Here is a 27,896-nt window from a genome sequence, read left to right on the forward strand (position 1 = left end):
CTCTTTTTGTGTCGCGATTTGACGCGTGACATTTCCTCCGGCAGCTTGATTAATCTGTTCACTTAGCTTGCTCGGCAGAGTTAAATGTTGTGACGTGTCCCTCGCCTGCAATTATTGCGCCGCCCGACAAATGGCTGCGGATAGAAACAAGTACCAAAAACGTCTATATTTACTTATAAGCAGAGAGAGCGAGCGATGTTCGCGGAAATTGAATTATCCACTTGACGTGCAGCTGCGTCCATCAGCCCCTTTAATGTTCTAATTAGGTCGGACATGGTTGTGTTTGTTTATATCGGCATAGAGATGGGCACGCGCTAGCTAATTATGGTACGGTGCTCGTTTCCTATTTGTTTGCATTGCTGCTGACCGCGTTGGAATTATATACACAGGACGGCTGGCTGGGTCGAATTTGTATGTAATTTTTCCCATTCCGAATCGCTTTGACTTGGATGATACCACCAGGTTGGCTGCAGGGGTGGGAAATTGCGCTAGAAGATTAATTATCGTGTTTACGCCTGAAACCATGAAAGCGCTGATTCAATTTCAATTGTGTGACCTCGTTTATGGTGCAATTCAATGCGCAAATCGAGGATTAGCCTTTTGAATAGGACTGATATTAGAGCTTAATACATGTTTGGTTGAGTAATTTTATCTGGCAATTTGTGGATGTGTTACAACATGAACATTTATTTCAAATATGTATTTCAATACATTAGCTCCTCATTCACATTCTAACAAAAGATTAATTCATCAAATCTCAAAAACTTGAAATTGTTAACCTAGTAAATTTGTAACAATGTGGACAAATAAACAACTAAAATATTTTAATTTTATTGATTTTAAATTTTACTAGATTCCCTTTTAGTAAAGAGAAAGAGACTAATTGTCACCTTAATTTAATTTTCGTTGGATTTTATTCATATATTGTGGCAATTGATTAATATTTTTTTGTATAATCATCGTTTTTTAACTTTACTAAAGTACTAATTTGTGTATTATGAACTTCTGTTCTGCACATTACCAAGCAAAATAACTTCCATAATTTTTCTGTGAAATAAATCTTAACATTGGCTTTCATGTCTGATTTAATAATTCTAATCAACGCCAAACTAATTATTTATCATTATTACAGCCTCTTGCAACAATGCAAAGGAGCAGACAGCGCTGCTCTCTGATTGAAAAACGCATCCTCATCTCGGCAATATTTCTTTCTGCACTTATATTTCCGCCACCGCCGGCAAGTGCAAGCACAATGGACTGTAAAACGCGCTTGATTGTCAGGCGCTCCTGTTGATATTAAGAGGCCAAAGAAGATAATTTCAAAGAAGCAGCGAGTGAGCTCGGAGGCGTGCAATTCTCATCCACAGGCCAAGGTTAAATTATTTGCAGAGAGAACATAACTGCCAATCTACAGCAATATTCCGCTTGTAATTACTCTTCTTTGAATTCAGCACACAATATGTGGTGTGCGGTGAGAGCAGCCAGGAAAATGTGCGAGTTTTCCGTATGTGAACACCAAAGAAGCTCTTCAGGTGCGTTTCGTGAAATGGAAAGTTACTTCATTCGTGACATTGAATTTAGCTCATTCCAAATCTATTAATTGCTTTTTTAACTTTAAACTGTGAAAAAAGTAATTACAAGACCTCAAAAAATTCTTACTTTATTAAATAATATCAAAAAAAAAAAAAAAAAAAAAAAAAACTAAACATTGCTTTCAAAGTTGGCACATAAACCTATTTGTGGCCTCCAGAAGATGATTATTTTGAAAACTGAATTTAAAAAATTAATTTATTTTACTTTTTCAATCATTGAAAATTTGATAATGATAGAATTATAACTGGAATTATAGACTTTATAACTGGCATTCAAATTTTTTTGCAATTTATTATTTTGAGAAGCTCAAATTTTCTTTAATTTTATATTTTCTTTCCGCAGAACATGCTTAATAAGCTTCAATTAATTTCAGAAAACGTCAAAAGCAAACCTTGAAATGAGAATTCTGCTTAAACTCCGACCACACAAGTCGCTTTTGAGCCAATTCCACCTTTTGACCTTTCATTTCAATCGCACCAGCGTTCAATTGGCCGAGGGGGAGAAAATTTTGACTCGATCGCGCGTGTGAACGGAACAATTGAACGGCGTTCGTTTGCTTTTAACCCCAACTAAACGAGGTTAATCACAGAGCAGCCGCAGCAAAATCACTTTTGTGTCGCGAGAACCCTAACAAAGCAGCCGTTCGCGCTCTTGAACGTTTTAAACTAAACATCTCTGTATTCAAACCCGTTGTGGCGCAGCGCCGGCAATTACCATATTAATTAGCGGCGTCATTGTCAGGCCCTTTTGTCGTCATGCGCCAGATTTTCCATAATTTAATGAGATGTGGGATTATCCTGCGGTGCATGCACCGATCTCATTGTCCTCTATCTAAATGCACAAAAGCGGTAGTCGTTTTTAGCCAGCCAGTTTTTTTTATTCGAAGGGGAAAATCGAGTGTGGCAGTGACAAGACGAAAAGGGCCCTGTCAAGAGGCACCAATGGAAAGATCACTCACGCACATCAATCGGAAACAGTACGTCTCAATAAGTCCTCTTCAAATAATAAAACATCAAGTTTGTCGTTCTCCCACCCTCAGTCGATATATGTGCTGAATGTGCCGAGCTCGATAAATTTGCATCCTGCCAGCCGTGCCGAGAACAGAAGAGAGTCTGCACGCAGTGTTGCTCCAAGTGATGCTGCAGCCGGATACATTTTTATTTTCCTCGAGTGCCGGACGATTTTGCTCCCAGCCAACAACTGGTTGAGTGTTTCAGAATGCCTTTATTTTCCTCGCCAATCGCATCCATTTTCCTGGTTGCATGAGTACGCTGAATTTGTTTTTTCCTCTAAAGGTTTCTGTTCATAATCCAGATAAACAAAAATTTCCTTATGAAATTCCCGAGTAATTCTGAGTCACTTCATTTACTAGCGTCATCATAGTAAAATAATCATAATCCGATTCACAGAAATCAAATTTTTCAAATTTTTATTTTGTAAGTTCTAGATTCATAAAAATATTTTTTTGCATTTAATTAACAATTTAAATAAAATAAATTTAATCTGGGGTTTTCCATTTGAAATGGTGAAAGTGTATACTTTTTTTCTAAAAAAGGCTCATATGGTTTCAGGTCAAGCCCTTTAATTGCAAAAAAATTTGCACTCAATTTAAAATAGAGTACCAAAAGAGTTTCGAAATCCATATATGTTTTTGGTTTATTGTAAGAAACAAAATGATTTTTCTCTAAAATTATTTTGAATTTACTTTTTACAGAATGAGTTATGCAGCAAAAAGAAGTCTAGTTCCTCCTCACTCTTTATAATTAGCCCTGATAAATAATATTCCTCTTTTGTAGACTAACAAATGTTGCAAACCTTTTTAAACATTAACTTTAATTTTCTGCTCCTCAAAATAGAAAACAGAGTTAACAAATCAAAGCATCTATTCTCTTCATTTTGAATTGGTTGTATCAATTGAGTTTTACATTTCGCCAAGTGCCAATGAGTTTTGGATTCCGTTGCCTTTTAATTCTGACTGACATCCCTTGACATGCACTTCAATTAGCAATACACGCAGGAGAGGAGCTCTCTCGGCGGCACTCGGGCCGTTTGGACCGGTGGTGAAAAGGTCAAAATCAACACACAGACACTTCCTGCGTGCATTAAATCAAGCAGAAACAAGGGCCACTTAGCGCGCGCCTTTCATTAACTGTCACAAAGGCATAACTGCAACAATAAAACATATATAAATTCGAGGGCAGACGGCATTTTCTCTCCCCTCGCCGGGAAATAAAACGCACACAGCGAATTGCCTCCGCCGCAGCAGCCGATTATTCTCTATGCGAAAAGCAAGGGGCTGCAGAATAAAAATTGAATTATGGGCCCATTCACACTCGCTCCCAGACACATACAAACGATCTAAATACACACACACACATGGTCGACTAAACTGTTTTCCTTCCCTCGCCGGCAATCAATTATATCGCAACGCAAACCGCGCGCGGAAAAATATTTTCACGGCGCCTACATCAACGCGTGGAAATTCCGCATTGGTGTCATGTTTCGCTCTATACGCGATATGCATCGAAAATAACCGAGCGAATTTTTGTTTTATTGATGTGGATCGATTCCATTTATGTCGATAGGAAAAATCTTTTGATTTTCTGTTGTTAAGAAACTTCTGATTGTGAACAAATTGATAAGTAATAATATTGGGTGTCAGCAAACGTGAAAATTAAATTAATTGACAATGAAATTGTAAAATTTTAGCTCGTTTTCTATTAAAATAAGTCAAACACAGATATTTATCGATTTGAAACAATTTTTCAATGAAACTTTTCTTTAATTTGAAAATATTTGCGCTCAGGACACATTGAATTGCTATTTTCATTCAATTTTATCACTGAGATTTGCTTTTGAAAATTTTCAGTTTGAATGGTCATTAAAAATGTGTATTGATTTTTTGCCTCACATTTTTATTTGCATTGATTTGTATTTTTTTTTACTCATTAAAGTAGCATTTTAATGTCAATTTAATGAGCAACCGGTTTTCTGTTTTAAAGAAAAACTTTTTACCATATCCAATCTGAGGTTTATTTTAAACCCACAAGAAAACTCTTTAGCCCCTTTTATAGTGGCCGAGTAATTAAAACCACTTACGCCAAGTAATTGGCGAGTACACGAAGATACAATTTATGCGAAAATTTTCAAGTAGGGGCCGAGCAGCTCCTCCATCAGAGGCCGACGTTCGGTGGAATATTAAATAAAGAGGCGAGCGAGCGACCGCGGTGCAGGCCTCGCGAAAATCCTTTTTGCATAATAAATTTCCAATAATCTCACGTGCTTTGAATTTCCGAGCGACCTCACTGACGCTGGCTCGAACTTTCCTCAGATTTTATATAAATTCAAGCAAGTTTTAATAAGCACTCTTGTGTTGATAGAACGGCGAAAATGCGCAACAGTGTATTTTTTTTTATTCATTCAACACTGTCGGCGTTTATTAGACGCGGTTTTATTGACTTTTGGGAGAGACTTTTCACTTTTATTTAATGAGTCTTTTTTAATATCCGCGCGACTCTGTCTATATAGCGCCATAACAAACAAACGCTGCCACATAAAAAAACATTTTAAATTAAAAATTTTCACGAGCGACGAGAACGCAGCGATTCTCACACCTCTCCGCGCCTGGCAAAATATTATTCCACGAGTTTTTGTCCGTTTGATTGGCAGGTGATGCGCGCTGGAAATTGTTTGCCCGCACGCCGAATTTTTACACACTCTCTTGTGTATAAAACGAGAGAGACGTGGTGGTATAATAATCGCTTTCCACAAGGGACTTGCTTGCCTTGAATATTTACCTACAAGAACCCAAAGCGCGCCAACGAGACTTCTTTTTTTAGCGTGCGTTAAATTTGCATGAGCACTGACCTTTATCAAGTACCTGCTCGACGTCTTACACACGTCCGAAGCGGAATCGAAAAGAATGTGGCCGCATGTTTCAAGTTGATTTATGCTTTTATGATTGCTTTTTATTCATTCCTATCTGCGTGCTGTTCAAAGAGACTTAATTTGCAAGTTCAGCAAAATCCATGATCTTTATTGAAATTTTATTATTCATCGATCATAATTGAAGAGTAATTTTAAATTTGAATTATTATTTAAAATTTTAATTGACATTGAAGAATGTATTTTTGAACAGCATAAAGATGTGCAACTTTTCCTACACGCTTATGGATGGCAAGCAAATTTTAGATATAAATTTTAGATCATTAGTTAATCCGCTTGGAGGATTGGTAATTAGGCAAATTAGAAAAAGCTTTCGCTACCCAATTTTTTTGCTACTAATCACGTGTGTGCTCTATCGAATAATGTATCCCATGACCATGGACTGAGAATATTAGCAAAGCGCATAAAATCCCCTAGTGTATTTTGGCTAACAACTCTCATCAAAATGGGAATAATCTCTAAAGGCTTCAAAATTTTAATCAACTGGGTTTTTTCTTCCTACAAATTGCTCAAAATCATCAAATTAATACAAAAATCGTCCAAGCTTGAGCTAAAAAACGTAATTAATAACCGGCCCAAACCGACTAAACGGGCAAAAAAAAATTCTGGTAATCAGCAAATAATTAAAATTATTAGTAAACCGTAAAATGAACATAGTAATTACAAAAAATTGGCTAAAGCGTCAATTGTATAATTTTAGATTAAAATAAAACCAGCTTAAGAAGTCAATTGAAACTCAATTATTAGAAAATTCGCTTCTTTGCTTAAAGTCGTACTATAATTTTCAGTCTAAATAATCAATGTAAATAATTAAAAAAAAATCTCAACGCTTAACAATCCACATTCTTTTTGTAAGTCTTCAGAGAACAGTGTGCCAACCACATTATTAAGAATAAAAGTTCAATATAAAAATTCCTTTGATGTAAAATTTAATTAGATATTTATTTTTTCTATGGCTTATTGTCAATATAAATTCATCAGCCTTTTGATACTTTTTGTAATGCTTCTCAAGTCTGCGAAGGTGAAGCTGCTTGCGCGCAAAAAGTTTTTCAAGGCCGCGTTTGAGTATAAAAAAGCCACACGTTGATTTAATGAGCAACTTACAGTAATTTTCTTCGCTGGATCTTCTTCCTTTCGTACGAAAAAGGAGTCCGAGTTTTTTTACACGCAAATGGAGGCAGCGTCTCCAAGTCTGCCAATTAATAAAGCTTTCCATCTAACTGGATTTTCCTAATGGAATTTTGACAGATTCACTCTGCGACGCGCCGAGTATGTGTTCGCGACGAGCTACCGTCTCCGCTGTTATTATACGGCCCGGCTTGTGCAAATCATTTGTCAGCGAAATAAGAAACCTGTCCTGTAAAAAAGGAGCGCAAATTAAATGTCGCGGAAGCAAGCGCGGCGTTGAGAGAACGAACCTCTATTATTATGCCAAGATAATACACACAATGTGCTGACTTATTGGGTAATTAGCTTTAACCTCGCTGCCGCTTTTTGCCGTCGAGCTTGCGCGATCACCCATGCAAATGTATTCAATCTGCAGCACATGTGGCCGCGCGCAACAAAACTTTGCCACCGCCTGTGTATATATTTTCAGCCGGGGATATATATTCAAAATTTTGATTCGCGCCGCAACCGCTTTTTGTTTATGCATTATGGATAGAGCAGAGAGGGAGTTTTGATAGCTTATTCCGCCGGCTGCTCTGAAAATTTGACGGACCACGTCCGCGGGCGGGCCCGAGAGTAAAATTGGAAAAGTTTGCATATTTAATGAGCAAAGAGCGCGGCAGCGGCCGCTGGTCGACCCATTAACTATTTCCCAGTTCGAAATTATTGATTGGATCTGGGAATGTTCGGACTTCGGATGAGGCGCAAAATGGAAAACGCTGCAGAGTTAATGAAAATTAATACATGGGTAAATATGTAAAAGCTGTAAAATCTGAAAATTAACGGTACATCTGCATAAAATTTAGATTAATAGCCTAACTAATGCCGTGAAATTGGTCATTCATTAAAAACTGGAATAGATTTTTTTGCATAAATATTAAACTTTTTTTAGTGATAAAATTGTTATGATAAATAGGTACAAGGTTTATTTTAATTTAAATTTACATTGCTAACTCATACATAACAGAACTTGTAGACTAAATTTTTCAAATTTATATTATAAATTCAAAATTATCTGAATTTGTTTTAGCAATAACAAAACCTATAAAGTCACTTTTTCCATAAAAAAAAAAAAAAAATGTTAAATAGAAAAAATAAATACCCTTTTGCATCAATTTAGTGGTACAGATTATATAATTTGCTGGAATTTTTTACCAAGAAAAGTCAACATTTTGTCAGCAAAACTTCCATATGAATGTAGAGCTCAAAACTCTTGTATAAATGCGTATCTGATTGAGAAGCTAATTGTGTTTGTCACAGTGAAAAGTGATACTTAACTATCACAAATTGCGATCTCATATATCCAAGCCCACAACAATTAATATTGCGCAGGCTCTAATCTCGTTCCCTTTTTAACTGTTTCAAAATAAAACACCAAAATCCTTCCTCAAATTGGATGAACGGAATTAAAAAAGAAGAGGAAAACACGGACCGTAAAATGCTTTAGGCGCGCATGTTGGCAAATTTTCGGGACGTGTGGGCGCTGAAGAGTAATCCAGCTTCAAGCCTGTAAGAGTGTGTGCCGTTTTGGTGCGAAAGGCGCGGCTGGAAATTTAATTAAATTTCTTCCGCGCGCCCTGGGTATTTACAAACAAATGGGAATGTGCGTATCCTGATGAAGGCGACGCGATAAAGGCAATAACTCATACTTATCTTTTCATCTACAGGCCTCACTTTTCCAGCGGCGCACTCTCATTTTATATGAGACTAATTTTTTCCATTTTGCCTTTTGTGGTGAATAAAAAATCTTTTCATAATTCCTTTGAAGGAAATACATATTTTTTACAGAAATGTTATTCCCACAGTCGCATACACGAAAAAGGTAAAAAAAGAAAGACACGTTGGTGGAATTAAAAGCAAATTTCGTGTGTAATCGAAACTTTTTCGTTCAAAAGTTGGCGCGATGTCTGCGAAGAAGTCGGACGGACTTTCTTCTTCTTCGGATGGAAAAGTTGCTGGCGACTATCGGGTGTTGTCAACCCTTGCTTCCATGACGCCGGGCAATAAAGAACGTGTTTTTTATTTACTTTTAATTAATGGTCGGCGGCAGGTAAGTCCCCGCCGCGTGCGTCCTTATTTCCAAATTGCCATTCCGAAAGGGCCGCTTTATATATTTTAAGACAATAATAGAGGCATTGCGTGATGTCACCTTTCTCCGAGGCGAAATTACGCGGTCGCCGTGTGCATGCTGTTGCTGCGTGGAAAGAGCGAGAAAAAAACGACTATATAGCAGCCTGGATAAAGTCATTAAGGTCCACTTTAAAACGAAAACAAAAGCCGCACTCTCAGCGTCTCGTTAGCTCCCGAAAGACTTTAATGAGCCCCAATAAAGCGATTATTTGTCCCTTGCGTTATGGGGCATGCATCGATTTTCCTCTGCATTTTTCCTTTCTCTCTCTCCATTGAATTTAATTTATTAGTAGTAAAAATTATTTATCTGTAAAACATTCTCGCGCGCAGATAAAACGGCCGCACGCGAGGAAATTGATATTCTTGGCCTGCCAGCAATTTATTGGGCTCGAGAAATAGCATAAATCTTCGTTTCGCTATCAGAACTTACAATTAATGTGCGGTTTACAGACCGTTTTGGGCCAACTACTGGAAATGAACGAGCACCTTTTATATTTCCACTGTATTTTTATTGTTGGCGTGCAACCGAGAGAAGTAGAATTTTTTAAGTGAATTAAAAATAAAATACTGAAAGTATGGCCATGAACGTGAATTTTCTACCAGAGTGTGCTTGAAAATCATGCTGGTGCGATATACGTGGGCTGTGAGGGCAAACAACTTAAGTCCTCCTTATCCTTAAACACTGAACTGTTTGTGCATAAAACATAGGAGGAGAATCGTGACTTCACAAATTCTTTGTTTGTGTTTTCTCCGAGTATTAAAAATGAAAAATATCATTAGTGTGGGCAAATAATTATATCATTATTATAGACTGGCGGAAAGAAGGTCTTCTGGCTAGACTTAATTCTCTTAAAACTCATTCTGACAATCTTCTTCTAAATTGCGTGTCTTGTGAAAAAAACTTTTATAATTTTTTACAAAAAAAAATGGAACTTTTTTTAATATTGATAGGAAATTTCAAAAAAGTATAATTCCCAGTCTATTTAAATACTTTTTTTTACAATAAAATCATTTTGCATAATTTTATAGATATTTGAAGTACAAAAATGGTTTTTTTATGAAAAGATCGAAGGGCATTTCATTGATATAATAGTGATATTTTTAATAAATATTTGACGAGAGTTAAAAAATATCCTTTTTTCCCGCTAATCCCCTCATTATTCAAATTCTTCAAAATCTGAAGAGTGATAAAACAAACAATTTGTTACACATGGCCTTTATGAGTACCTCAATGTTTGATTTATTATTTAATCATTCTTCGGTGAGTAAATGTCTCAAGCCGCTTAAGTGTCGAGTAAATTACAAGTTCGGCGCTCGGGATTAGCATAATCACGAGCCTGACTGGCATCAGGTGTGTCTCAGCTCCTTATTTTTTTTAATAAAATCAGCTCGACGAAAGGTGTGGTGTCAAAAGCTTTGACTCTTTCGCAGATAGAAGCCAGAAGCATGTATCAAAAGCACCTGCAGCTCTCACACGCTTCGCATCAAATTCTCATCAAAAAAGAGATTATGAGTTTAATCAGCTGCCGAGAGTGCTGCTTTCTTTGCATCTTCACCGTAATAGATTGAATCTTGTAAAAAAACTACTTCTCCATTCGCAGCAGGCACTCCTCCTGAGAAAAATTCCTGGAGGAAATAAAAATAAAATTAAAAATTGCTTCCGAGCCGCTGGTCTTCGGAGAGGAGTGCTGCTCATTAAACGCTGATTCAGTTGGAAACATACTTTTCCTATCTAATGGTCACGACGACGGCGTTATCTACAGAATAAAAAAGTAGCAGCGCAGCGTTGAAAATCGACCCGCTGTCTGTCAAGCATGGAGAATACATTTATGATAAATTGATTTATGTATTTTTTCCCTCAATGCTTGAATATTAATTAGCCGTGTTGGCGCTTCAATCACGAGCGTGTACGCACCAAATCCATTTGACGTAAATGGCTTTCTGATAAAATATAAAATGCTAATGATCCAGCCCGAAACAGAATTTAATCCCCAGCGAGACAATCAAAGCGAAAATTAAAACGGATTTGCTCATTATTCTTTCACAAAATAATAATAATAGAATTTTGTTAAAAATCACAATTTGAGATAAACTCGGAGAGCATAATTATGTATGTAGACATGAACCTTCACATAAAAACACTTACAACATAAAGGGATTGAGAGGTTATATGCTTTAAAGTTAGTTAATTCAATATCAAAAATGGCAATTTTGGATTGTGAAGAAAATGTGGAAAATTATTGCATCAAAGTGTAACGCAAATGGATCATGGACCACTTTTGAGAGATACATATTTTGAACAAATTTTTGAAAAAGTTAAGATTTATGCATTAAATAAAATATTGTTTTTTATAATTTTACGTCTTACATAAATAATTTCAGTTTATTAATAATCTTCAAATTCTCTAAATAGTATAGGCAAGTGCCCAAAATAAATCATTGGGGAAAAGATTACAATAAACTTGGCCACGATGTTGTCTGGCGTTTCAAAGCATATTTCTCCGATTCAATGGATACATTTTTTTACGAACTAGTTTGTGAGATATTAACGAATTGTGAGATGAGATTTAGATTCCTAATGAAAAAGAGAATCACGGGAGTTATATGGATTTTTTTTTAATAAATTTTTTTTTTTTTGAGGATTTTTGGTTAAGATTCTAGTTTTAGCAACATATTTCTTGCAATTAAAAGAGCAGAATTTATTAAAAATTCAAATACGGACAGCCAATTCGAAAATTATAATCAAGCTCCTCCATTCCTGTTCAAAAACAGGAATTTTTGAAAATTTCGTTTCATTTAAAAATCCTCTATGATTCCTACATATTTATCTATCTTACTATTTACCTAATTGTTAGACATTAATTCCTAATCTTTTGAAAAGGTACGAAGAATATAAATTTCAAAGTGTTTCGACCTCCGCGAAGAAACGCTCCCACATTCCTGTCAAATAATTAATAGTTGCGCGTCTCTGCATCTCGCTTCAGGTACTTAATGAAACAACAAAAAGAGGGCCCAACTTTGGTCATACAAAAAAAAAAAAGATGCTCAACGCGCACTTCAAAGGATGTACTCACTTGGCTTGTCGACCTCGCTGAGTTCGTCCATCGACGGCTGGGCGCGCGAAAACTTGGTCACCAAAAAAAGCACCACGACGAGCACACGCGTGTCGAACGCCATGTGTCACACTGTTTGTCTCGGTACTATTTTTTTCTTCCAAATTTGAAAAAAAAAATCAAAACTTTAGCACGGGGGGCAGTTCTGCTGGCATGGTCCGATCGGCGGAAACTACTCGACTCGTGTGAGAAACACCACCGGCCGGCGGCACGCGGGATGCGGAGCTCCTCTTGACGCGAGCACAGTCCGAACGCGACTGACGAGGAGTGCGCGGCGCGCCACCGGCGGGCCCGTCTTGCCGGCCGACGAGGGCGCCGCTCGATACAAACTTCTCCAGATACATGCACGCGCCGCTCAACGACACACCGGCCCTCTTTATCTGCACATTTAATTTGCAATTTGCATAATAAGCCGCGTGCAAAATATGCAGGGTGAATGACACTCGCCCCTTTGAACTTGCCACGAATTAATGCACTTGAATAACAGTTCATGAGATTTTTGCACATTTTTGGAGTATGCAAATTTTTATGGACTTTTTTGGCAAACAAATCTTTATACAGCATATACGTAAAAAATTGTAATTAACCCGTGTCAAAGGAATGAAAATTTAGCCAGCGCTATATAATCATATCAGCTGCATTATTTAAAGGTCGAAAAAATGCTTCTTATAGCTTTTTAAATTTTGACCAATATGAACAATTTTCTTGGATCATAATTCTACGAGGATCGTGAAAATGAGAGTAAAATTGCAATCTAAAGCGTACACAAAAGTCTGTGTTCAATTGAATTTGAGTTTGAATTCATTGATTTATTTTCAAATAGACCTTTTCAAGTGATCAGGAAAATTTAATATAAATATTTATCTTTGACATTTCCCAGCTCCTAAGAAATCTCCAGCTTATCTTTTTTATCTGTATAGTTAAATTTAGTTTGCGACACAAACTTTATCAATTTTAAAAATATATATTTATAAAAATGAAAAAAAAATCATGTTTTCACCCACCAAGTTCAAAATAATAATATAATAGATTAAAAAAACTAAACAAAAAACACTCACCATATTGAAGGTCTTGATCAGGGTGACTTCCTGATGTCTACCTTGCTGAAGATAATGGAGTTTCCTATTAGGGGCTGTCTTCAATAATGTTCCCTTCAAATTCTGCAGTCTTTTCTTTTAGTGCCTCAGGCTTCTTCAGCTCCACCGACTAAAAATTAATTGATTTAGTAAGAGGAATAATCAGCAAATAGATTTTATTGAAATTTTCAGAGGGGAAAATACTTATAATGTTGTCATTTGAGAATTGTGGTAAAAAAATTAAACAAGCTTTTTAATGAGTTAAGAGATTTGTAACTGTATTAAGTGTCAATCTTCCTCTTTGACCTCATCTGAAGAGAACATGGGTAAGAGCCGACGCCATGTGACAGTACACCAGGGTGCTAGGGCTAGACATCCCAGCATCCTCTGGGGACAACGGCCCTCGCCCTTTTAACAGCGACCCTGTGGCTACCCGTACGAAGGGTTCTAGAAAGGCCAGAATTGTACATGAGCAATTAACCAATAGGCATGAAAAATAATAAAATATACAAACTCGAAAATGGTTCTGGTTGCAATTTGAATGATTTTTCCAGTCAAAATGCATGAATGTGTTATTGGCCTCTTTTCTTAGGAATTTTTCTACGGCGCAGCTTTCACTCCTAGAAGTCCTAGGAAATTAAATGGAACGAAATCAGTAATGATTATTGCCCCTGCATTATAAAAACAAAATTGTTGTCATGTGCCAATTTTTTTTGGTACCTAGTGGGAGATTCTGGTCGATTTTGGGAATGTTTGATGCCCGAAACCCCGTCTTCCTGGCCTCAGGACCTCCAATGATCTTGAAGGACGTAATGAGCCCGCAGAAACTTATTTGCGGGAACAAAAGTCTTTTTTTGCAGAGAAAGCACGAACGAACACTCAAAATTCTTGCTCACAATCCACGATCACCTGCTGGATGCTGGATTCTGGGTTTCTGGGTAACTGAACTAAAACTATAAAGTCATACCAACAAAACAAACTAAACGTAATGAAATAAAATAAATTCCACAAAATACTCAAAAATTTCTAATTTTAAGCATCTAAAATTGCATAAAATTGTAATTAAAATTTCATAATCAATTTTCTTGCATTTCAGCAGCGGAAAATTTATAAACTTTACTGCGGTTTTTCTTTGTTAGGTTTTCAACATCTGCAAAGAATTCTAGCTGCCTGTGTTGCGTGTTGCAATCCACATACTAATTTGTATTGTACTAAATACTTTTCAATTTTTTGAAACACGAATCTTGCAAAAAAAATTATTTGGACATTAAAATTAATCTTATATTTCTTTTACTCTTGATGTTAAAAAAAACGGCTAAATTGCGAAAATATTCTTTATAAACACTTTTTTTTTGTTGCAGGACATGAAAGATTGTTTGGCAACGCTGGAGGCACGCACAAATAAGAAGAATGCTACAGGGCAACATTTAATTCGAGACGATGTTTTATTATGACTTTTGGTGGCAGTGTGCGCGCGACAGAAGAGGTAAAAATGGGTCTTGCTTTGCATATGAAAAGGCGCCTAGCCGGGGCACAAAATATTATTTTTAATATCACTTTCGTCACAATGGTTAACTGCACAAAGGCGGTGCAGAGAGAAATGATATTAAAAAAATTTGTGACGACTGTAGCACAATGGAATTCTGTGCTCTTTTCATTTTCCTTGCGCGCCGGAATTTTCCTGCCGAGCTTCAAAAAGCGTTTTCAGGCAGATTCCTGCACGAAAGTGATAAATGAGTGCCACGGATGGTCGTTAACTCATTTTCCATTATTTTATTACCGAAAGTAACAAGCCCACGCTGTAAAATTTCGCACAGAAATTATATTCTTAAAAAAGGTTCAGTCTCGTAAGACAAGCTCAAAAGCCATAGTCTAGTGCAAAAAATCGTTGTCTGGAAGGAAAATTTTTTTACCCCAGTGTTAAACAAGAAAATGATTTTTATCATCATAAAAGTATTCTGAAGTGAATATTGTGAATTAAAATGAATATCTGCATGAAATTTGAACAATTTTCACAAGGTATTGTCAATTTTTTCTATAATTCTTTCTTGAATGAAGAATGGATAATTTTATTCATGTTCAAAAAGAAAGCTCTCTCTTAAAAAACAAAGCAATTGCACTAGATTGATACCGCTATTTAATAAGAAAAAAGAAAATTCTGGAAATGGTCTATAAATGTAATAACATTCGATTCACGTTTTTTTTTTAAATAATGTAAAATCTATACGGCATTTCCTTCCCTGATGGACATACCAAAAGCAACCGCAATGGACCAATCCAAGTCTCGGTTTGCTCCAATTCCTGACACACATGAAGCCGAAATTACACGTTTGTTTTTCTGAAAAGCTGCGATTACAATAATTTGATTTGGACCGCGGCATGGTTCATTTGCGGTGCTCATTCCTCCGCTCTCAAGCCGCCTCCATTTCAAATTAACACCGCAGCGGTTTGCCCGCAACGACGCGCACCTCCAGACGCTGATTACGGTCTGGGAGAAAACAAACGAGCAGTCATTAAGCAGACGGAATGCCCACCAGCGTCACAAGCAGGCCCTCGATTTTTTTTACTATGCCCAACCTTTCGCTGCTTTTTGTCCTTTTGACAAGCGTTGCCCGTCTGACATGAGTAAAGAATCGAAAAACAGGAAAAATTCCATCTTCACGCACGTCTGTTTTTAATCGGATGCGCGCCATCAAGAGGTGATAAATTTCAAGATTAAAACGACTCGACAGACAAGCACGGAGAGTTCGAAAGGTGTCGTAATTTAATTCTGCGCTGGCCTGCGGACTTAATCTATCTGCATAGTAAATTACATAAAAAAGCTGCTGGGCTGTAATAATTTTAAAACAAGCTGCGAAAAGGATCAGGCTGCATTCAAAATGTGTGCCATATTTTATTCTCGTGAAGTTTCTTTATTTAAGGAAATTCTTTTAAAACATATGTGTGACGAAAAGTTGAATAGCCTCATCTCTAACACCTGTGAAATGTCTTTCCATAATCAAACAAAGTGGAGAAAATAATATTTTCACTGCAACTCTTCTCAATTTTAACTTATTTAGATGTTAGTATAAAATTGATTGGATTTTGAGAAAATATTTTATTAAGGAAAATAGCTATTTGTTGTTTAATTAAAAAAGAATCAAATGACGTCTACAAAACGTTAGTTAGTTCATAAATAAATGGCGAAAAATCACTCTGGCTGATTTTTAGCTGACGAGACTAGTTAAATCTATAAAGTTATAATAATTGAGCCTTTCAATAAAAAACAAATAATTTAGAGGATCGAGAGGAATTTAATTACAAGAAAACTTTGACCTTTTAAATCTGACAGAGTTTACGAAACGGCTATAATTTTAGCCCACAAATTAGCACCTATCTCCTGATTGACGTGTTTGTTTATTATTATTATTTTTCGTTTTCTTCAAAAACCTGAATTTTCTGCTCCAATCGGATTGAATTTCCTGAACAGGTCCTGGTCATCAATCATACGGTTGAAGACTCGCCGAGGAGGATATTCAAGGTTAATGAGCTCTCTGGTGGCAATCGAAGCTTATAGTTGAATATGAGAAGCCGATTATTGCTAGAGATTAATAACTCCATCTCGTCAAGCAGGTGTTTGAAGTCGTCAATTATAATTTTTTTTTTTTTGCATTTTCACCACTGTAGCCATTAGTGTCAAATGAGAGGTTTAATTGGTTGCGGAATGAAATGCAAAATTTGCGTCGAGGGAAGAGTGACAGCCGGATTTTCATTATAATTCCACCGTTCAATGCGAAAACTTTTAGAGAGGCGCGCGAAAATTTTGCGCGTCTTCTTTTGCCGGGCGCATCATTCTTCATCTGGTGTTCACCGGGGTGTTAACATTTCTCTGGGATGAACAGGATTTAAAACTTTTCTCATTGCTCATTGTCGCCCGTATTTTAATATAAAATGCGCCAGCCTGCCCGCCAGCTTAACCGCCCTTTCGCACCCTTTCCTTATCTCTAATGCCAAGTAAACTCGCATTAATCGTCTTATCATAACACACTGAACTAGCTCTCTCTCGCCTTCACCGCTGCTGTGTTCGACCATATTTTACAGCGGCATGTCTTCTTCCTTCTCTTCTCTCGCTTGCCGGAAATCGTATTAAAATTTGCTCCGAGCTTTCTCTCGCAAAGACGAAATCCCCTCGCCTCCCTTTGAAATCCACCGGTGCTAATTATAAGAGTAAAATAATGAGGTGGAATCTGATACTTAGGGAAAGCTGCACGAAATAAATTTTTGTTAAATAAAAGTTAAGACAATAATGCTCTCTTTAAAAAAATTGTGATTAAAATATATTTCCTGAAGTCTGGGGTACATTAAAAATTTTTAGAGAATATGCAGCAAAAAAATGAATAAATTGAAAGCATGATTATGAACTTTTATTTCGATTTTTTTTTTACGGAAAAAATGTAGCACTTTATTTGTCCAATTTTTGTGATCTTTTTGCATTTATAAAAAAAATATATAAGGTGGAGCATTGAATTGATAAATAAAACGGCACCGCATTTAAGGGGCAAATATTTTGCCAAAACAGTAGATTTTTCTGCTAAGTAAGATTATTTTTTTAGACCTCCGGGTTTTTATAAAAAGTTTTGGACTGCATGCTTACTTGTAAAGAGGTAATTTTTTTAATTTAAGTATGTGAAAAGTTTGTAGTTTGTGTCGAAATTTTGCTTACTTTACACATACCCAAAACATCATTCAAATTTTGCGGGCGCTTAAATGGGAGGAATAAAAACCAGCATGCTTGCAAAAATTTATGGTTGTTCTTAAAGTTATACACAGCGATATTCATGGAATATTTAGACACCTCAATTCAAGCAAAGCCTACACTTTTCTTCCTTTCATTTCTTAATATTCATTGCGATTATTTTGTCCTTTGAAAGTATCCACTATCTGCATAGCCAAGGCGAAGGTCGCATTTTTTGCACTATTTAAAATATTATGCCAGTGAAGATTACATACCGCTGCTTTTTCGGCAGCATTAAATAATACGTTGAGACATTATAATGAAAGAGCGCACGGAAATCAGGAACCGGTTTGAGCACAGGTCTGAGGCACATATGTGAATATATGATGATTATCCTTGAAGGTGATTCAAGAAATTTGTTATATTTCATTTACAAAAAAATCCCTCAATACGACTTCTTGCCAAGAATTTTTATTCCAATCTTAGATCAATGCCATAATTTATTTTACATCTGGGTGCGTCCAGGAAAGATTTGAGGGTAAATGTTAAAAATTTTTCTTGAAAACATGCCATTCCAATTTTCAAGTATGTTGTTGGGGTGGTCAAGAGGCCTCGCTCACCAAATTTTCAAGTCAAAATAAGGGGTGCTTTTCCGGGAAATCAGATTTTTCCAAAAACAAAAAATATGGAATATCTTTGCTCCTATTGAGAAATTATTAATGATCTTTTCACTTCCAGACGTAACTTTTTACGCCCGACAACTTTTATGTTGATAACTTTTGCGTAGGTCAAAGGTCAAGGTCACTAAATTGCAAATTTCACTTTCTGACGCAATTTTCGCAAAGAAGCACCCCTCAGAAATTTTTCGCAGTATAGGAAAAAATGTAGCCCCAAGTGTGTAGAACAACATCCTTGATTTCCAGAATGGCATTATTTTTAGTTTTTTAATTAATTTTAAATGAATATTAAAAAACAATGAAAAATCGCTTTTCCGCAATAGAAAGTAATTTTCAAACAGCGATAACTCATTTTCTGTTAGAGATACGCAAAAATGTTATAGAACAAAAAGGATTTGTTTTGACTTTTTGCATCCAGCCATGTATTGTTTATACAGGTCAGGTCACTTGGGGTCATTGACCTCGGTGACCTGTGACCTCTAAAAATAATTTGTAGGAAATGAGCTTATTAAAACCATTCCATAAAATAGTTCTTCTTAACTATGTGCCAAATATTCAGTAAACTGCTCTTTAAGGTCACAGGTCACTAAGGTCAATGACCCCAAGTGACCTGACCTGTATAAACAATACATGGCTGGATGCAAAAAGTCAAAACAAATCCTTTTTGTTCTATAACATTTTTGCGTATCTCTAACAGAAAATGAGTTATCGCTGTTTGAAAATTACTTTCTATTGCGGAAAAGCGATTTTTCATTGTTTTTTAATATTCATTTAAAATTAATTAAAAAACTAAAAATAATGCCATTCTGGAAATCAAGGATGTTGTTCTACACACTTGGGGCTACATTTTTTCCTATACTGCGAAAAATTTCTGAGGGGTGCTTCTTTGCGAAAATTGCGTCAGAAAGTGAAATTTGCAATTTAGTGACCTTGACCTTTGACCTACGCAAAAGTTATCAACATAAAAGTTGTCGGGCGTAAAAAGTTACGTCTGGAAGTGAAAAGATCATTAATAATTTCTCAATAGGAGCAAAGATATTCCATATTTTTTGTTTTTGGAAAAATCTGATTTCCCGGAAAAGCACCCCTTATTTTGACTTGAAAATTTGGTGAGCGAGGCCTCTTGACCACCCCAACAACATACTTGAAAATTGGAATGGCATGTTTTCAAGAAAAATTTTTAACATTTACCCTCAAATCTTTCCTGGACGCACCCATCTGAAGATTTTAATTTAGATTACTTTGCGTGTGAATAATGTGCATAGGCTGGAGATGTCTTACTTATTTTTTTTTAATTGTTCTTATTTATTTACTATTTTTGTTAATATAATTAGTTGAGCAACTAGTAATGTTCTTTATCAAAACTATTTAAATTCCTTCCACCAACTAAATCTTGTTTAAATATTGATGGAGATAGATAAATTTTATACCACACTGTGAAGAAAAGACTCACAATGCCTTTTAATGATTTATATTAGACAGACATATAATAATTTAATTTCTATCTTTCATTGTGGATATAAAAATTAAATACCAAAATTATAATATATAAATTTTATATTGCCAAAAAACAAGAAAAATAGTCACACAATCTACTTCATTAATTAAATAAATAATTTTTTTTAAAGATCTCCAAAACAAGTGACACATACGTTAATATAAAATATGTTTATCTGAGTCTTTATTCGCTTGTGACAAAATCTACCCATATAGAATTTTTAATAAAAGCAAGTATTGGACGATAAACTCAGTGGGCCATAAATAAACAGTGTTGCTGGCGTCCACCCGCACACTCTGGCCATTTAATAATACCAAAATCATCTTTCACATTCGCCGTTAGTGCTGCACAAACAAAAGTTCACAAATTTTATTGAAACCAAGGGAGGTTGGCGGGCGAGCAGCCCCTAGCCTGGAACAAAAGTTTCTTCACAACTGCCGGCAGAGACAAATAAAATGTTTCGGTCTTACTCGCCATTATCTCTCTCGGCTGTGCGTGCGCGCCTATATATATATTTACTCTCCAGGGAAATGGCTCACAGTAGTAATAATAATAACAACAACAGCAACAAAGAGAAGCAATTGGCCCGGCCGAGCCGGCGCAAACAACGCTGGGGCTCAAAGTGTTTGGCTCCCGAATGCGCAAGGACCGGCAGCTTGTCGCGAAAATTGGCTCAAGAAAGTCATTCCCGCGCTTCGCGAAATTGACTCAGCGTGACGATTCCAATTCTTTTTTCTCCAGCCGGGCCCTTTGTTTGCTCCAAGTTAATTAGCTGCTAAATAAACGTTCCTTGTAAAAATCCAGTGGGTAGAAGATTAAAAACCCAGCGGGACCAGACAATTAATGCAAACATGTGATAAAAATATACTGCTCTGTCTTCCAGATTTAAATTAATTTTTATTTTTGATTAATATGACATGGCTATGCTGCTGGATTTAATCGAGAGCTACAGAATATGATAATTATTTCAAACTAAAGAATCTCACTAAAAACCAGCTTAAAACTATTATAAAAATAGAAATTTTTTAATTTTTAATAATTTTATATAACTAAAGCGTAAGGGTTCAGAAATTGATTAAAATTTTTTAATAAAATATAATACAAAAACTAAAAAAATCAACAAATTAAATATACTATTTTAATATAAAAAATAACTATGAAAAATATTTTAAATTGTAATTAAAAAAAAAAAAACTGCTGTTTAGTTGTTATTAAAAAAAAATGAAAGTTTTGATAAAAAAAAGCTAATTTGAAGGCAAATAGTTGGCTATTTCTTTACTTGGCTATTATTCATATAAAATTAGCAACTTCAAGTTTATATTTGTTTATTCAAAAAGCGGCGGTAAAAGGTGATAATTATATTAATTTTATCCAAAGATGATCTTGATTTACTCAAGGAAGTAAAAAGGGTGATTTATAAACCGATATTAGTATTATAAAAGACATTACTTTTCATATTCACAGACTTTGCAAATAGGTTTACTGTTTTTCCCATCCCTGATAAATTAGTGTATTAAATTACTAGTCTATAAACGAATTAAAAAGGTCAAAAGTGTCAAAATGATTAAAAATCACTTTTTATCAAAATGATTTTTTTTTTTACTGTTCCAGCATAATCGCGTTGGAAGAGCAAAATGAAATCAACGTAAAAAGAGCCATTTGGAGCTCAATCAGTTGCAGTGGAGGGCCTTAGCAGATAGCGCAGAGGGGCGCCAGGGTGCGCGGAGAACTGCAGTGAGCGACCAATACAGAATTGATTACAAATCTTGGTGTGTTTCCCCAAAGAGTGGTTAAGAAACGAAACGTCACGAGAAAACAGACCCAGCCCGCTCGTTTCGCCTCGGAGTTTTGCGCCGTAAAAAAAGGAGACGAGAAAACAAACAAAACGGGTTGTTTGGCGTCGGCGGGTAAGTACGGCGTGCGAAACTTTCATTTGTGCCTGACCATCCCAAAGGACGAGACAACGGCATTATTCTCGGCATGGACTGTGCCGCTCACCAACGGCTCGAGATTAGCTTTTTCAGCTTACAAGCCCATTCAAACTTATGACAACTTTCCGATTACTTCTTTGCCTGCTCTTTCCCACTCTGGCTGCTCGTGTGTGATATCGCTGAAATTTGCTCAAGACGCGAACGTTGTTTCGTGTATTTTTTCACTTTTTCCTAAAAATCGATTTTGAAACGGCGGAGCCAATATTTTATCATTGAATATGAATTTTATAAAACTAAATTTGGATTTTAGAAGAAAATTTTTAATATTAATGGCAAAAGAAGCGAGCGATTGAATTGTATAGCTTGTTTCGAACGAGGCTAAAAGTTTGGGGCAATTTCAAAATCTTCTAAATTAAAATAAAGCAGTTTTTTATTTGAATCTTTTGAATGACGTATATTTCAAATTGATTGAATGTGATTTTATTTACATCTCTGTATAGCACAGTTTAAATTTTTAGTTAATTAAACAAAGGTCAATTTGACCTTCGTCATCTATAAAAGAGCAATTTTTTGCTTTTCGAGTCCATCGTCGGATTCATTTTCAATATGTAAGAAGCCCTATAAGGAGATGGAGAGCAATTTAAAATTCAACAATATAAAAGGTTAGACTAAAGATTTTTTTCAGAACCAAATTGAAAATGTTTACACCGACAATTTCATCAAATAGATCGCCTTTATTGTTTTATTTCCTTTTTAAAATTTTATTCCAGTTATTTTGCATTGATTCAATTAGCTTACATATGCGAAACGGCCACTGCAAAAAGTAGCATTTCAAGCATCCGCTAATTATTCAGTTCACCATGTTGGCATTTGATACCCTGCGGCGAAATATTCGATCTTGCCATGTTGCCATACCTCGCCCGTCCGCTCCCTTTTCAGAGAGAACCCACGCTCGAACTTTTACAATCAGTCAGCAGCGACTGCCGCTTTTCATTCAATACCATTTTTTTTTTATAACTTCTCTGTTGCGCGCTCGCTCGGCTCACATAATTAGTCATCCGCTCGCGAGATGATTGTGTTTGTTCATTACGAGGCAGCCCGAGCGTTTAATCAAACACTAATCGATTCCTATCGACGAAATGTATAATAAGGTTTCGTGATTAATCGTGACTGCGGCGAGTGCGTTGATCAAAACCGCCGCGAACAACGTCACTTCGGGCGTTTCTGCTTTTGCCGGGGATCCCGGGAGAGCGACACGAATTTGCAAGCGCAGGTATTTTTTTGCGCATGACGACAAAGTTCGTCAACAGTAAATTATATTGAATTGATGATGAGGTCTTGTTTCCTACCTGCTGCAATTTCGCTGCGTCATGCTGGTCTGAAAAATTGACAAGTAAAAAAATAATAATAATATCCGCCGCGCGAAGTTTTCCTTGCAAGTCATTATTTCACTTATAACAACCGATGAAAAACGTGTTTTTAAAAATTTCAAATATCCAGCCTGCCGTCTTAAATCTATTCATTCTATTGAACTTAAAATATAACAAACAAAAAGATTATTTTATTTGAACTTTCTTTCTTAATTAATACAACTCTCTCTTGGTTTTCAAGTGAAATTTGATCCTATAACGATATTATTTTTGCAAAAAATATTTTTTCGTCAGTCAAATTTTTGGATATTGAATGGTGGTAAAATAATTAATAATTAAAAATATGTTTTAAAGAATCTAATTAAAAAAAATAAGCAAATTTCAGGGATAAATTTGGAAAAAAATAGGGATGTTAATAAAATGGAACCAAACCTAATTTTTTTCTTGACAGGACTGTTTCCAGACTATAGTTATAATGTTTGTTGGAGTTCATTGTGTGGGAAGAAAACACGCATGGGAAAATGCTCTGGCTCTACATTTATATCAATTAGCAGTGACACTTTCCAGAATCATTATTTAAATATGGGCTGATATGAAATGATTATAATTATATCAAGAACTTCATAAAAAAAACATTAAATAGATATAAGCTTTTGAAAATGTTAAACATGGTTATTTGCACCTTCAATGTATGTATGTTTCATCGCTTATACAAGTGAAGACTCTTCTGCAATCGCAAAAGTGCTTTTTAAGACAAGCAGAACAAATCACCCAAGACAATGGGCCGTCTCTGAAAATAATAAATTACAGGTGGAATTTTCTGCGTACTCACAAAAGTACATATCAATTTGAGCGTCCGATGGTTCCTATCTCTAAAATGTCAAAAGGTCAAACTCACAACTTTTGCCTTCACATGTGGTCATGTGGGCGACTTTGTGCGAACTGCTTTGCAAGTACATATTATGTATGACCATCACATAATTCCAAATGACCGCACCCATCAATTTTTGATCCTGATTGATGAGCGAGCGTTCAGATGGTACGCGATCTATTTTTATTCATCCTTACCATCTACGCTTTCAGAAATTACAATCGTATTTAAGACAGGCAAAAAAGTGTCTTTTCACTTATTTTTTTAATTGCCTCGCTTAAAATCGTTATAATTATATCGAACAATTTCGTAAATTTGATCAAAATATTTGAGTGTAAAATCTACTTTTTTTAAGTAAATAATGTTCTTTTAAAAGATTCTTGTAATATTTGTAGTTTTGACAAGTATTTTAGTGTTAAATTTTTACTTGATAAAAATCATTTTTTTTTTTTTTAAGATATTCTTTATTTTTTAAAAATTGTATATCTTTAGTAATGATGTAAAAAATATACACATTTTTTTGTGCTGAACAAAGTAAAAGATCTTTTAAGGAAAGCGGTTAATTGTTCTCCTTTTGTGAATGAAACTCCATTTACAAGTGCCCAAGTATGGAGAAGACACTCCAAAGTTTGACCCGGAGGAATCGCTTTGTGCTGTTGCGCTTTCTCAAAATAGAGGAGCACAAAGAACGCCGGTGTGTTGATCTCATTAAGAGAGATGTCTGGCGGGAGATATTTACAAATTTAATAGAGACGAGATACAAGCGTAGCTCCTAGTGCGACTCGTGAGAGAATTTCTTTTTAATGATAACGGTGTGGCCATATCGCAGCTGCGGAATGTTACAAATCATTCTTTCTCATTGTTGCAGCGGCGCACGAGAGATGTGTTGGTTTAATATGCGACGCTTTTTCCTGCCAGAAATGTACACCGTGACTTGCTGATCTTTTAGCCTTGCTGATTTACAGTAGAGACTCTTCTTCATCGCCAGCACTTTTATTTGGTCGGTGTGTTTATCTTGTTATTACCGCTTCGCCACTTTCCTTCCCAATCGTCCAATAAAATTCATTGCGCACCCAAGGTGTAATAATGCGACGGCTGCAATCCTTATTTGGCGTTATGATGAATTATCGATCTGCTTGGAGCACCAAAACATTAAATAACGAATCAGGAAAATGATAAATAAAATCTGCGTGTGAAACTTATTTTGCTATGAAAGCTTACAGAGATTGTTTATTTAATATTCATAAAAAAAGCGGAAAAACAAAATCGTCCAACCTTCAGCAAATTTTTGTTTAAAGTGTAATGTACACATGACATATTTAATTTTTAACAATATATTATTTTGCTCCGAAGAATATTTAATTGGAAAAAAGGAGTGAAATCGTCGTCTCGGAACGTAATTCCACGTCAAGGCGATTAGTCACAGTACTAATTTAACAATTTCCCGTTTCGAGTGGTTTCTTTGGGTTTTCAATTCTCATAAAAAATTAATTTCAATTGGAATTGTTTGCTTTTCTTCTTCAGGAATGAATTAATAAAAATATATTTAATTGCATTGATATGGTGTATTTATTTTGTTTTTTTACGAAACGAGAACATCTAAAAATTAAAAGAAAAGCAAATAATGGTAGGGAATTTGGAAAATAACATGATTGAAATTGTCATTTTTAATACCTAGAATCTACTGATTGTATTTTTATTCATATCCAGTTTATTTAAAAAAAAAATTCTGGCTAGGATAGCCTTCAAACTGGATCAATGCTTCTCTGAATAAATTTTTTATCATTGAAATTTTTTTCCACTTTAAAAATGTTACACAATTATTGGAATTGAAATCCATTAAATATCATTGTTCTAGTTATCCCTCTAACGTCCGTCACATATTGTTAGTAGAGGCCCAATCAAATTGTGCCATTTCCCTCCCGCAGCAGACATATTCATCATTTTATATTCACACAGCTGGAATATGCAGCAGTATCAACAGGTAAAGCCAAATTATAATATAATATTTATTTAATATCAATGCATAATTATCTTCGTTTTAATCAAATTTTTAAGAATCAATTTTATTTTGTCACCGGAACCAAATAAATAAATAATAAAATTGAATGCATTTTTTTTTTTCAAATTTGATATTTTAACTTGACTAACATTTTATAATTCTTCTCAGGTGTCACAATTCGTTTACTAATAGATACATTTTTTTGCCAATATTTTCAGAACTGGTTGCTTCTGTTGGTGTCTGCCTGCTTCGTTTCGTGCGTTGAAATCGGCGCAGCCGGGAATGTGGCACGGAAGCACAACGACAGCAACGGCCATGAGGCAGCGGACGCTGACGCCGAAACCTTCAACAAGACCGAAGTCAACGTCAAAAGTATGCCCGTGCAAAAAGGCAAAGTCGACGAGCAAAGTCACAAGCCCATCTCGGAGAGAAAATCGCGAGTTAATAACGCGTTGAACACAATCGGGAAGTTATTAAAAACTAATCCCCTGAAAACCATCAGCAACACAATTAAAAACGTCATCAATCAGAACAAAAGTAACAAGAAAAGCAATAAAAAAGGAGCTAATAAGGCGCGGGCCAGCGCCACGATTCAGTCGAACAATGGAGACTCGGGAGTTACAACTGACGCACAACCACCTGAAACTGGAACTAAACTGGCAGGCGTTGTGGTCGACGGTGGAAAATCTGCAAATCAGTCGGGAAACACTGGCGAGGAATTCCCAGCGTACGGAGGTGATTATTCAAACGTGGATGAAAGTCCCGTAATCTACGAAGACAATCCTACAACGCCTCCGAAAAAAGGCAAAAAGCAAGGCGGTAAGAAGAAGAAGAAGCATGGCAAATTCAAACATAGTGGATATAAGCACAACCAGGGCAAGAATACGGTTCTAATAACAACACCTGACCCTGCTGCTGAGTATGCTTAAAAATTGCGGTGAGCTGGAGTTTCCTTTAAATATTTTGTAATATATTGAACTGTAATTGACATAACATTTATAATTAAACAATCATTCAATATACTAAATTTTTAATCGTTTTACTAAAGTGTATTGTTATTTGTAAATTAAAATAAGAAAATTGTCATATAAAAATCAACTTTATAAATTTTCGTTACATCTATTTAATTTTTATGGTAGATTATTTTTAATTGATAGTCAAATTAGTCCATTTATATTTTATAACTAAAATTTTAATCTAATTTATATCTTTTCGGAATTAATTTCACTAAATCGTATCTCAGTCCTTATTTAACACTGGAATAGTGAAGCAATTGTAGAAGTTTCAATATAAGAATTTAACCTAAATGACATTTTCGAATTTCGCACTTATTGCAGCTGCCCTTCTAATAATACACGTGCAATTGAGTTATCTAACAGCCCCAAATACAAGTGGCGTCTCCCCTATTGTACATGAATGCTTCTGCAATATATAACAGATTGATGCCGTCGCAGTCACAAAAGGGTGGCAGATGTGCGAGTTTTCTAAATGGACACGACAATGTATTACATTTTTAATTGCAGTGCTGCTGTATGCAAGCTAATTGTAAGTTACAATGGTACTTAGAATACATGATCAAATTTTGTAAATATCAGTAAAAGTTAATTATCATAGACAAGTGAATTTACTTGTAGATTATCTATTTACTTATAGATTGTCTATAATTATACTCAATATTTTAATGTCCCTGTTACATAAATTTTATGATTCAGCGTTTAATAGTTAGAGAAACCTTAACTGTATTCTTTTTGCAGTCTCGCAATATTTGGATTAAATAGATACAATTTTTCATACAGATGAATGATGAAT

At 35.5% G+C, this 27,896-nt stretch overlaps 2 protein-coding genes and 1 long non-coding RNA gene across 4 annotated transcripts in view; 2 read left to right on the forward strand and 1 right to left on the reverse strand.

The window, feature by feature from the left end:
* LOC132193354 (hemicentin-1) overlaps window positions 1-12,191 on the reverse strand; it is a 186,111-nt gene extending 173,920 nt beyond the window's left edge. For both annotated transcript variants that reach the window (XM_059613974.1, XM_059613971.1), the window contains exon 1: window positions 11,910-12,191. In XM_059613974.1, coding sequence (XP_059469957.1) covers window positions 11,910-12,012 — 103 coding nt within the window. In that variant the 5' untranslated portion in view covers window positions 12,013-12,191. The remainder of the gene's footprint in view (window positions 1-11,909) is intronic.
* Window positions 2,724-21,620, forward strand: LOC132193355 (uncharacterized). Its single transcript, XR_009441447.1, has 3 exons — window positions 2,724-2,859; window positions 14,386-14,510; window positions 21,525-21,620. It is a non-coding gene; the product is annotated as an uncharacterized LOC132193355 (long non-coding RNA).
* A 4,371-nt stretch (window positions 21,621-25,991) lies between these two features.
* LOC132193501 (uncharacterized) lies at window positions 25,992-27,098 on the forward strand. The gene is made up of 2 exons (XM_059614216.1): window positions 25,992-26,069; window positions 26,306-27,098. The coding sequence occupies exons 1-2, from the start codon at window positions 26,052-26,054 to the stop codon at window positions 27,014-27,016; spliced, it is 729 nt and encodes a 242-aa protein (XP_059470199.1). The 5' UTR covers window positions 25,992-26,051; the 3' UTR covers window positions 27,017-27,098.
* The last annotated feature ends 798 nt before the right edge of the window (window positions 27,099-27,896 follow it).

Source organism: Neocloeon triangulifer, unplaced genomic scaffold (genome assembly GCF_031216515.1).
Source record: "Neocloeon triangulifer isolate White Clay Creek 2 clone unplaced genomic scaffold, ASM3121651v1 ptg000004l, whole genome shotgun sequence".
Taxonomy (NCBI): Eukaryota; Metazoa; Arthropoda; class Insecta; order Ephemeroptera; family Baetidae; genus Neocloeon; species Neocloeon triangulifer.